Source organism: Falco peregrinus, chromosome W, assembly GCF_023634155.1.
Source record: "Falco peregrinus isolate bFalPer1 chromosome W, bFalPer1.pri, whole genome shotgun sequence".
NCBI classification, from domain to species: domain Eukaryota; kingdom Metazoa; phylum Chordata; class Aves; order Falconiformes; family Falconidae; genus Falco; species Falco peregrinus.
Window position 1 is genome coordinate 6,740,676 of NC_073743.1, and position 12,770 is coordinate 6,753,445.

The 12,770-nt window shown below is 36.5% G+C and overlaps 1 protein-coding gene across 17 annotated transcripts in view; it reads left to right on the top strand.

The window, feature by feature from the left end:
• The window catches only part of LOC129783186 (erbin-like), a 121,408-nt gene that overhangs the window by 90,863 nt on the left and 17,775 nt on the right, over positions 1-12,770 (top strand). For 13 of the 17 annotated variants that reach the window (XM_055793056.1, XM_055793055.1, XM_055793043.1 and 10 more), the window contains 4 exons: positions 411-593; positions 2,847-2,955; positions 4,588-4,771; positions 5,666-7,181. In XM_055793056.1, the coding sequence (XP_055649031.1) occupies positions 411-593; positions 2,847-2,955; positions 4,588-4,771; positions 5,666-7,181 (1,992 nt within the window). The remainder of the gene's footprint in view (positions 1-410; positions 594-2,846; positions 2,956-4,587; positions 4,772-5,665; positions 7,182-12,770) is intronic. The other 4 variants (XM_055793054.1, XM_055793051.1, XM_055793057.1 and 1 more) reach the window with 1 other exon arrangement.

The following is a 12,770-nucleotide window of genomic DNA, read 5'->3' on the forward strand; positions in this document are numbered from 1 at the left end:
TAAGGATCTTGCCGCTGCCCTCATGACTGAAGGTTTTGCACTATAAGTTGGCAAGGTAATTGTAGCAAGTTGGCACAGGAATCACTAACAGGTTGATGTAGCATGATAGGACTACTGTTTGGTGCTGACATGTCTCATTGTAGATATTCTTGGCCATTTTTTATTTAACTGGAAATTTAATGGTACAAATTGACTCCAATAAGGAGGAGAGTCAAACTGATTGTCAAAGGGTAGGGACTGTACCTCAGTAATCTGCAGACATCTCTCTCTACCTGGTGCATTTCATACTTTATCATTTCAAAGCTCAGATTTTCCATTCCATAGTTTCCCAAAATATATGTTAACTCTAACTATCATGTTACTGAAAACCTTTCAGGATGTTTTTTCTACTAATGTTCTTAATCATGTAGACTTCAGAAATTGCTGCAATAAAGAACAGAGCAGATGAGAGAAAGCAATATTCAGCAGGAAGCTCTGTGCAGAAGCCTACTGAGCCAGAAGCTAAGCACAGCACTGCAAATTCACAGATGACTGCACTTGTTAAAACCTTGCAGAACACGAAAACAATTGTCAACCATGAAGACACACTCAAGGTATGGCATTGTGATGAACATCATAGCAGTCAAAAAATTGTGCTGGTGTTGTATTGAATTTGTTACTCTGAGAGATTAAAATTTATGTTGACAATAGAAAACTGTCATCCATAAGTGCTGTAAGTACAGATGGTTTGTAATGCAATATTTTTCTCACTTCAGACTATATTAAGTAAAATTTGAAATAGCTAATAAAAAGTTCATAATGAAAGATATATACATTTAAAGAAAAATAAAGCAAGCTCAATTAAAAGTTGACCTAAGTATCAAACTGTGAAAATACTCATTCTTAGATAGGATTTTCCAGTTTTTGCTTGATTGTCAGTTGTTTAGTAAATAATTGATTATAATTGTCACTGAAACATCAGTATATCTAATTAGTGGGAGCAATCAAAAACTTTTATATCTAAGTGACTGTGCCCATTCATTTGGAATAAAAAGTAAAAGTTGGGTTTAAAAAAAAATGTATTCCTCTGCATTTATTAGTGAGCTGTCATGAATATGACTGAAATTGTATCTACTCCTTGTAAAGAGACAGAGATTTTTAACTTCTGAACTCTTTGTACGTCTCTGTGATAAACAACATGTATTCATTTTTTATTTAGTGTTTCAGACATATGACAAATTTTGGAACCTGTCACTTCATTAGTTGCCAATCACAACCTGTAAAATGCTTTTTTCATTTCTCAAGCAGATTATTTTTGCCTGTGTTGTGTAAGCAGTGGAACATGTGTATATCATGCTTTTGCTGAAGAGGCTTTCTGATAAGCAGTTATGGCTGTTGCTGGCTTTTTCCCTGCTAGTGTGTTCCTGTTTCTACATCCTTTCTGAAAATATTGGGTTTGACATTTTTCTTTAGTTTAAATACATAATTTCAGAAAATCATATTAGTTGTCTAATGATAGTGACAGCAATTCTTTGAAGCTGGCTGTTTGTCAGTAAGTAAATGAGGCAGCAGTGCATAGTTGATCAGGGATACTGAATTCCTTACTTCCATGTTATAACATGCTGGTAATTCTGTTGCAGTTGAATCCAGGTATCTAAACTATGCATGCTTCTAAGTTTGTGGGGTTTTTTTTTTCATTTCAACATTGATTACGCTTGTTGTATGTTACATCCAAGGGCAAAGGAAATGTTGCAGAGGCAGTGAAGAGGTGGTTTGTTCCGATTGCAGAGAAACAGGTGGATTTTTTTTAATGAAGACTATCATACATTGTTTGCTACATCTCAGTCAGGTTTGTCCTTCCTTCAGTCCAAAGAACTGGCCAAGTATTTAGTATCATGGGAAAGGTGGTACTCCAGTAGGTTCTATACATTAAATGTTCTGAAACTTGTAAGAAAAAATGAACATTGATAGACTATTTTTGCAATCTGTGACATAGATTTCTGTAGCATTTGAAAGAGGAAGCATGCTTACTAGAAAGAAGTTTCTACTTTAGGGAAAGAAGGCTTTTTCTCCTCAAAATATTATTGAAAACAATTGGGTTTTGAAAATAATAGCTATACAGGCCTGGCAGTAGGATACTGAATCAGTCACATGGCTGTTCTTGCAGCAGCTTTGTCAGTTAATCTCTTTCATAAGTGCACTGAGTGCCATCTTATAATTAGGAACTAGTGATTTGTAGCTGAAATGTATTCAGCATCACTTTATTCCTCTGCCAGTTGTTCTTGAAGATAAATAACTTCTGTTCCTTTTGGAATTTATCCCCAATGTAAACTTAAAGGTATCAACCCAAGCCACGCTTGCTCTTTTTTTGCTAAACTAGGCGAGCCAAAGTCATTCAGTCTTTTATCACAGCATAGCTCTCCATTCCTAAGATTGTCTTGGTAATGCTACTCCATAACTGTTTCAGTTTGAACTCTTTTCTGCAAATTCAATACCCAGCTAGTCAGTCTGGAGTGTTCGCTGGTACAGTGATAACTTTCTGACTTGAACTCAACTGGAGGTTCTTTCCAGTGGTGGAACAGAGGCTGCATCTGCTTGCTCCAAGTAGATTCTTTTGGTTGAAGTTATACCGGTTTGACTGTTCATCAGTGACAATGCAAGTCTGCCTATGCTGCTTCTTAAAATTAATTCAGTGGCAAGTATTACTATGTTCAGTTGACTTGCACTACACAGTTGCTGTTATGCCTGTGCTGCTTATTTATCTTTTCCCCTTTATTGTTCAGTGGGTGACAGTTTAGATAGCTTTTACTTAACCTTTTAAGCGCTTTTAAAATATGCACAGCATAATAAAGCTGGTTTTCCTTTAGCAGGAATCAGAAGAACTCTCCTCTGATGAAGAGATGAAAATGGCAGAAATGCGACCACCGCTGATAGAAACCTCCATAAATCAACCAAAAGTGGTAGCTCTTAACTATGGTATCTAACCTTTTTTGTTACTGCTAAGTAATGAAAGCAGAAAAAAAATACTGCATTATCTTATATTTGAGTGTGTGGTAGAGAAAGCTGTGTTCACATCCTAATTTTCTTGATTCTTGTCATTAGTTTAAAAGCAGAGGGGGAAAGGAGGTGCTTGTGTTTTGGGGGACCATTAGCTTGAACACACTCTTGATATGTTTAAGAAAAGGATTGCAGAATGTGGTATTTACCTTGGAAATATTCCATATTCTTCTCCCTCCCCCCCCCCCCCCCCCCCTCCAATTTTGTGGACTGCTGCTGCTTTTGGCAGCAATTATCACTTGTTTAAATTTCTCAGAGAAGTTGTGCTCTCTTCCTAAGGTTTGAGAATAAACTTCTCTTGTGTCAACTCCTCCAGAGTCACTTTACTCATTTTTTTCTTCTTTCCTCTCATAGGAAACTTCAGAAATTTTTTTTTGTTAACTAAGTTTTATATTCTCTGAAAGATAGTTTCAGTCTGGGTAACCATTTCCTTAAGAGTAGGGAATGACCTAGGATTCAGAGAAAACAAAATTTAACAGTTGAAAAGCAAATTGTATTTTGCTTCATATGATATCCTAGTCCAGTACTTTCCAGGATGAAAGGCTTTTCTGGACATTACATGTAAAAGGGTAAGATTTAGTGAGGAGGAAGGAAAACCACATGGAGGTAGCAAGAGAGAGTCTGCTGAGGATCACATGCAGGTGAAGAGACTGACGTTTATCAATGTCATATTTAGGGGTTTATGCCTGGCTAAAGTACTAAGTCAAAACTTCTTTCTTGTCTCTGGAGATAGAAAATAGCTTCACAAAATTTATGCGCTTGGCAACTTTAACTGTGTCTTGAAGCAAACATTTAAATGCATTTGTTTGTACACTTATGTTTGCCCATGTCAAAATCGTGGCTGGCTTGAAGTCCCGCAGATAAATGATTTTTACATGGATGTAGGATGTAAGTATGCATGCATTAAGAATCAATGTGCACAGGTGTAAATGACTGAAAATGTTGTCCTAGGTGATCTGCAAAGCATGGGAATGCATTGGTTCCAGCTCTGCAGAAGAACATTTTTCTTTCCTGTTTTTTACATGTATAAAACTATATAGAGTTCAACCAGAGGTCTAGGTCTTTCCAGACTGTTTGATCTAATAAATAGCTATTTAACAATGACAGAATGTTCAAAAGCAGGAACTGTGCACACTTTCAAAATCCTTCATGTGAAGCAGTGTACTTTGCATTCATAAGGGCTAATAGACTTGTAATTGAAAACTTGGGAATCATTACAAAAACAGAAATATGATTTGATAGATATTTTTGGAAAATACTGCATAATGTAGTACACTAGTTTATGCTAAGGAAACTTGGAATAAAGCAACAAGGTAAATTTCATTACCAGGTGAGGGCTTTTTACATTGAGACATATTTTAAAAATAGGAGCTGTTGCCAACAGTCTTTTATAAGTTTATACAAAGTTTGCAAATGTGTTAGCTTATATGTTAGCTTCCAGTAATAAGTATTACTGAAGAACAAGATACTGTTTCTAAACACTGTAACATCCACACATTACAGACATCTGTTTAATAGCCGTTTAACTAAATTGGCAATTTTTTATTTCAGATGATTCAAAAGATGCCGATTCCTTCTCAGATGAAGCTACCCACAATAGCAATCAAAATAACAGCAACTGTTCCTCTCCTTCTCAAATGTCAGATTCTGTTTCCTTAAATACTGATAGTAGCCAAGATATTTCTCTCTGTTCTCCAGACAAAGAAATGCATGCTGCTGTATTATCCAATATCAGGTTTGTAAAATACTGTATACCACTGAACAAATATAATAGAAAAATGTTACTTAATCTTTCATATTACACGTCCATTCCTTTATTTAGTTAATGATTCTTTTATCATTCGTGAAATAATTTAAATTTTAATGTTTTAAAATAATGTTAAATAATGGAATAGGTTTGGGTGTTTGGGGTTTTTTTTAAAAAAAAAACCAACAAAACCCCAACCACCAAACCCAAAACCAAAAAAAAAAAGGACAATAAAATTGAGAGGCCAATTTTAGTATAAAAGACATGGTTCCCATCTGTAATATTAATATGGTATAATAATTTCACCCTTAATAATTTGTTATGCCTGAAAAATACTTTCAATACACCATTTTAAAAGCTCTATGTTTTTATTTGCATAATGTTGAAAATAAATTTTATTACTAAATTATAAAAAGCACTTAGAAACTTAGAATGTACTTACAGATTGTTTATCTTTTTGTAGTTCTAGTTAAAAGGTGCCTTTTTTTTTTTTTTTTTAAATTTGCCAATAGAAACAAGACATTTGGCCAAAATTGTCATGGAAATGTCAAGTATTTGATAAAATACAGTTATTGTCACTTTGTACTTTCTGACACTTTTAAACTGTCTTCAGTTCCTGTTGAATTTAATTAAACTTCTGACATCAAAATATGATCAACAAAATTGATGACACAAGAGTTGCCAAAATGAGCCCTCTGTATAATATATTTTTGTAATGGTAAGGTAGCAAATCATAAATTTGGTTGTATATTGGTCTTTGTCCTGTATTGTGTGTACAGCATGGCTGTCTTGCATGTTAATGATTATTTTTTCTAAAACAGTTCTTAAAGGAATATGTTGGTCCATTTTGGAATTTCTTTTAAGAGCCATCTTTTTTTCCAGGCAAGAAGATGAAAATTTGAATAATCTTTTGCAAAATGGAGGTGAATTGAGCATTATAGTAGAAGAAAGAAATTACGTGCAAGAGGTTACAAATTTGTCTGAATACAAATTAAGCATTGAAGAAAGATTAGGCCTGATAAGAAAAGGTGTTGATCTAAGCACTCCTACAGAGGAGTCTCACAAAACAGACCAAATAAACATGAATATCAATAAACTGGTTAGTGAAGCAGCAGTGCCAGTTCCTGTAGAAAGGTTACAAACACAGAAAATAGTTTCAGTAAAGGGCTTTTTGAATAACAATATGAAAGAAGAAAGCCAGTACTTGGAAAATGGAAATAAATATCCTATAAATAAAGTAAATGGACATCCTGAGGATGCACTGCAGTCTCCCAGTAAAGATGAACTGACAAGAAGCACTACAGTTGATGGTGATTCTTCTGCTGAGCTGTCTGTTTCAAGAAGCACTGAAGATTTGTCCCCACAGAGAAGTGGTCCTGTGATGAAATCTCACAGCATCACCAGTATGGACACCAGTCTGGAAATCTATGATATTGTTAATGAGGATGGATCTCAACAGCCAAACTCAGTGGTAAAATCAACATCTAGTAGTGCAGATGGAAAAAACATAGTCCGAAGTAAATCCACTACTCTTCTGTATGATCAGCCTTTTCAGGTTTTTCCTGGGCCATTGTCGTCATCTGCTTTAGTATCTTCTACAAAAACTGTGTTCAAGTTTGACTCAAATCACAGTCCTGAAGGTGCTAATGTAGTAAGATCAGCGATAAGTGGTGCACAGATGTTTTGCACTCCCCAGTATAGTATTCAGTACAGCAGCAGTCCAACAACGAAAGATACCTTGCGGCCCCAGAAACAAAACACCCAAGTAGAACAAGGCAGCTTACCTCTTTCATGTCTGCTTAGGTCTGACAGCACAGAAATCCCCAGCTATGTAAAGCATTCTGCCAATATGAATTTATCCAACCATAACAATGTCCGAGCCAGTGCTGTGTATAACACTCAACAACAGATTGCTGGGAGACATGTAAATGTGTGGGCTATTCCACCAAATGATAGACTGTTCCTGGGAGCAACCAGACATACTCTTCAAAGGCAGAGCAGCATATCCTCTACAGCTTCTATAAATCTTGGGGATATTGGACCTTCAAGGTGGGCCCGGGTTCCTGAGGGGGACTATTTAACATACAGAGACTTGCATTCAGTAGGAATAGCTCCACCAGTAATGTCTGGGCAACAGAGACCTCTTTCTGCCAGGACATATAGCATTGATGGTCCAAACATACCCCGACCACAGAGTGCTCGGCCATTGGTGAATGAAATACCAGAAAGAACTATGTCAGTTAGTGACTTTAATTACTCATGGACTAGCCCTTCAAAGAGATCAAACCCAAGGGTTAACTCTGACCATTCTTTATTAGACCCTCCAGGAAAAAGTCAAGTCCCTCATGACTGGAGGGAACAGGTGCTGCGACATATTGAGGCTAAAAAGCTAGAAAAGGTAAAAATAATATTTTTTAAACTTTTCTACCTGTTATCTGGATGTGGAATAACTTAAATATTCTGTGTTTTGAACTGCTTTTAATTACCAGTGAAAACGTACTTCTGATACTGCCTTAAAAAGGATAAACATGTTTCTGCTGAATATGTGAGAAACAGTCAAATGGTAGACTGTAAATGAACTTTTCTCCCAAAGAAAAAAGTCCCTGTTGTTTTTACACCATACTTGCCAGCTTAGCCCAATTACTTTAGAATGCATTAAATAATGTCATATTGACCTGCTGGACTGCAAGGCCAGCTCTTTTAGGCCAGGTAATTTTTATTGTTGTAGCATTGTATTCATATTATACTAAAATATTCCCTTACACTTCTTGATTTTTCTGTTTTGCCTTTTTTCCCTATTTCTTCACTTTAAGAACAAGGAAAAAATATGAATAAAATTTATTTGAAAGTATAGGTCTACAGCTTCAGTTGCTGAAGAATTCAAAAACCATAATTAACATATATATGCCTCCAAGCCAGTTGTCTTTTGAAGCTGGATATTTGACAGATTGTTCAATAAATATTTATTGCTATGAGATGAGAACACTTAAAATCTTGTTCATTTCAGGAAATCACAGGAGGTTTTGATATAACTAGAGATGATGAAAAGCATTCTTTATGTACTGTAAATGCTATCAACAATTTGAGCTGATACGTAGAGCTGAACAATTATTTATCTTCAAAGAATTTGAGACTAGAAGAGTGTAATCTGTGCTGTCCAGTTAAACCAATTTAAAATAACATCACTAAATATTGGGCAGAATGTCATTACCTGGTCCTGTTTCCTTGGAGGGGAAGCAAAGCAGCCAAAAATACATTTTGATTATGCCAGCTAGATGGATTTTCTTTTTCTTTTGAAAGAACATAGTTTGGTTTGTGATTATTATGCTAAATGTTTCGATATCATAAAATCATGAATCATAGCACAGTTTGGGTTAGAAGGGACCTAAGGTCATATAAGTTCATATAGATCTAATATAGATCTAATAATAGACCTAAGATCACCTAGTTCCAACCCCCCTGCCATAGGCAGGGACACTTTCCACTAGACCAGGTTGCTCAAAGCCCCATCCAACCTGGTCCTGAACACTTCCAGGGATGGGGCATCCACAACTTCTCTGGGCAACCTGTTCCAGTGCCCCACCACCCTCACAGTAAAGAATGTCTTCCTAATATCTAGTCTACATCTACCCTCTTTTAATTTAAAACCATTCCCCCTTGTCCTATCTCTACAGGCCCTACTAAAATGTCTGTTCTTATCTTTCTTATAAGCCCCCTTTAAGTACTGAAAGGCTGCAATAAGGTCTCCCTGGAGCCTTCTCTTCTCCAGGCTGAACAACCCCAACTCTCTCAGCCTTTCTTCATAGGAGAGGTGCTCCATCCCTCTGATCGTCTTTGTGGCCCTCCTCCAGACTCACTCCAACAGGTCGATGTCCTTATGTTGTGGGCCCCAGAGCTGAACAGTGCGCTCCATGTAGGGTCTCATAAGAGCAGAGTAGAGGGGAAATCACTTCCCTCAACCTGCTGGCCACCCTTATTTTGATGCAGCCCAGGATATTGTTGGCTTTCTGGGATGCAAATACACGTTGCTGGGTCATGTCAAGCTTCTCATTTACCAACACCCCCAAGTCCTGCTCCTAAGAGCTGCTCTGAATCCATTCTCCACCCAGGCTATATTTGTGCTTGGGATTGCCCCAACCCATGTGCAAGACCTTGCATTTAGCCTTGTTGAACTTCACCTCTCTAGCCTGTCCAGGTCCCTCTGGATGGCATCCCTTCCCTCCAGCATGTCCACCACACCACTCAACTTGGTGTCATTGGCAAACTTGCTGAGGGTGCACTTGATCCCCCGTCCAGGAATGCCAGTTGTCACCAGTCTCCACTTGGACATTGAGCCGTTGACCACGTTGACTCTTTTGAGTGCGGCCATTCAGCCAATTCCTTATCCACCAAGTGGTCCATCCATCAAATCCATGTCTCTCCAATTTAGAGACAAGGATGTCATGCAGGACAGTGTCAAAAGCTTTGTACAAGTCCAGGTAGATGACGTCAGTTGCTCTTCCCTCATCCATCAACGCTTTAACCTCATCATAAAAGGCCACCAAATTTGTCAGGCACGATTTGCCCTTAGTGAAGCCATGTTGACTGTCATCAATCACCTCCTTATTTTCCACGTGCCTTAGCATAGTTTCCAGGAGGATGATCTTACTGGGCACAGAGGTGAGACTGACCAGCCTATAGTTTCCCAGCTCTTCCTTATTTCCCTTTTTAAAAATGGGGGTTATGTTTCCCCTTTTCCTGTCAGTGGGAACTTCACCAGACTGCCATGATTTCTCAAATATGATGGATAGCAGCTCAGCCACTTCATCTGCCAGTTCCCTCAGGACCCGCAGATGCACCTCATCAAGCGCCATGGACTTGTGCACCTTCAAGTTCCTTGGATGGTCTCAAACCTCATCTTCTCCTATAGCAGGTGGTTCTTCATTCACCCAGTCCCTGCCTTTGCCTTCTGCGACTTGGGTGATGTGGCTGGAGCACTTGTTGGTGAAGACCGAGGCAAAGAAGTCATTGAGTACCTCAGCCTTCTCCATGTCCCAAGTAACCAGGTCTCCCATTTCCTTCCAGAGAGGGTCCATGTTTTCCCTAGTCTTCCTTTCATCGCCAATGTATCTATAAAAGCTTTTCTTATTGCCCTTGTTATCCTTGATAGCTAAATAAATTTAATTGGAGTTGGTTGAAAAAAATACTTTTATTTATGATTTTTCCTTGAAAGTCCAAGTATTAGGAGGGATGGGTTTGTTTTTAAGTTGCATAACTTCTGTTGATAGAAAGGGATGGGGTTTGTTTGTTTTTAAAGAGGCCTGTGCAACAGCCACACCTGTTCTTCTGATCCATTTTGAGTCAGGTGCAACATAAAATATTTTAAAACTTTCACAGTACTCTGCTGTTGTGTGGGAACCCTTTGTCCCACAGGGCAATCACAAGCCTCACCATGTTCCAACCCTAATAGTGCATTCTTTGATCTTCTGTTCTCCTGGACACACATGTCAAATCTTGCATGAAACAATAGAGAAGAGTAAAATCCCAGCAATACTTGAATGGAGAGGGAAAAAAAACTTGAGCATACTGATAATGGAATTTGTTTATAGCTCCTTCCTTTATCATCTACATTTGACATGTTAGGAATGATGTTTAATATACCAGTGAGATCTGTTCAGATACTGTAGCAGTGTAGTCACCTTGACTGAAGTGAAATTGATTGCCTGACGTGATTCCTTTTATATCTGTCCCTACTTTCTATCATGCTTTATATGTAAACTTTAATTTTTTTTTCCTACTAGAATAATATGGAATAGCTGTTATTGAGTTCTTAGCTGTGCATCTAATTTAACAGATCTTTAGCAATGTGTTTTCTATGTATGTATTTCTTTTGTTCTGGTTTTGAAGAATTTTTAAGTAGCTTTTACATAGCAATCTGAGACTTATTTATGGTTTTAAAAGTGAACATGTATATAATTGTCTACTTTATATTCTCTGAGATATGACTGACTCTTTAAAAAAAAATAACCAACTATGAAAAATGTATATATGGTCCTATAAGGCAGCTTGCAAATATGATAACGTGGAAAATCTCAGGATCTACTGGATATTTCTTTGTTCTTTTAAAGTAATGGTTTCAGATTTTTCTGTTTGTAATTAAAAATTAGCCGGGGCGTGGGGGTGTAATTAAAAATTAGCGGGGGGGGGGCGGCAGTTTAATATATAAACGAGACTTATGAAATGTTTTGAAGTCTGAAAAAAATTTTCAGTAATTACAGAACTTATTTAAGGAACAAGCATTTATTGGAAATTGCTTTGAGAAAGCTTTCATGGATTTAAAATGGCGTTTCTTTTTTTAAAGCATAAGATAAAACACTGACAAAAACAGGTATACAAAATCAAGCTTTATGATGAATATTTAATTCATATCTTCTTGCCTGTGGTTATACTCAATAGTATATATTACCTTTGCTGTGACTCTTCAGAGTCTGTTATTGAATTTAATCATATTTATTATTTCTATGCTGTGCTTCTTAGGAGGAGTGTGTAGTGCAGTTTTGGGGGTTGGTTTTGTTGGTTCTATTTTTTGTGTGTGAAAGTCCTGAAGTACTTGTTTGTTTTTATAAAATTTAGTAAGGGAGGAGCAGTGAACCTACATAAATAAATAGCGTCTCCTTATTGGCCAAACTTGGAGAAGCTAGTTCTTGGGGGTTTTATTAGCCCTTTTTACCTGATACAGGTGGGAAAAAAAAAAACCAAACCAAACTTTCAAGAGGTTAATTTGCATGAGGATAGATACAGGATAGTTTTAAGTCCAGCAAAAAATAACAATGGATTCCAGCCAAGTAACCAGCATTTTTAACCTTTGACAAGATGTAAGGGGGCATACTCTGATCAACTAAAATTATCCATCTGGTTGAAGGTGAAAACAGTTCATGAAACTATTTGTAAATAGAAATTTTGCATATATTTAGTAGAAACTATTTTCTTACTTGATACAAAGCGTATTTTATTGTGGAATAGTGAAAAGGACTTCTTTAAATGTCAAGCTGCCCTGGTTATATACATAAGCTTTTTGGAAAGTATGCAATAAATTTTGCCCCACCCTCCAACCTTATAAATTTAGTGTATATGTGAGATTTTAAGAACAATAAGATTTTTCAACATGGTTTCTTTTAGAGTATGACTTGCCAATTTTACTAACCAGTATGTTACAGTAGTGTTCTATAGTAGTCTTGTTGAAAGTTTTCATTTAGGAATTTAAGCTATTATTGCCTGTGTAAAACACTAGAGGCACACATTTTATTGTGTGGTAGAATTTATCATCCATAAACTGCAATAATAAATGTCTGCAATGGTTATCTGCAAATATCTATTATATTTCTGTGTGCTGAGTAGGCAGAAACAATTGCTGGGTCTGATTCTATCCTTTCCTTGCATGTATATTTTCTTTTTTTGTTGTTGCGGATCTCTTGGGAGTTTATCAGGTGTGTGTTTGCTTTCAATTCTAATTTCATCTGGAATTAAGTGCTCTATTTTTTATCTACTTTATCTACTATTTATCTAGAATGGCAGAGTTTTCAGAGAAGAGCTCATAAAGTTAGATTGCTACTTTCCATTTCAGAAATTAAAATAGGTGGTTTTATTCTCAAAGTTGCCAGTGTATGGTGCCTTATTAAAAAAAAAAAAAAAAGTGTTTCACTTGATATAGAATTGCAGTTTTAATCAAAGTTTGATTATTTTTTTTTTCCTCAACATACCTAATTTAGAAAAATATTTTGATTGGTACAGCCTCAGATTCTTTCCAAGTTAAGCTTGTTTAAATATGTCAAGGGAAATTACTTCAGTGGGTCTATGCACACATAAAATTAAGTTCTTAAGTGTTTGTAAGATCATAGCCTGAAGAATATTTTGATAGTAATAAATTAAAGGAATGCTATCTATTCAGTAGCTGTCAGCTTAAATTTTTATTTCAGTTTTATTTTGTTTCTCCATTTTTAATGGACTA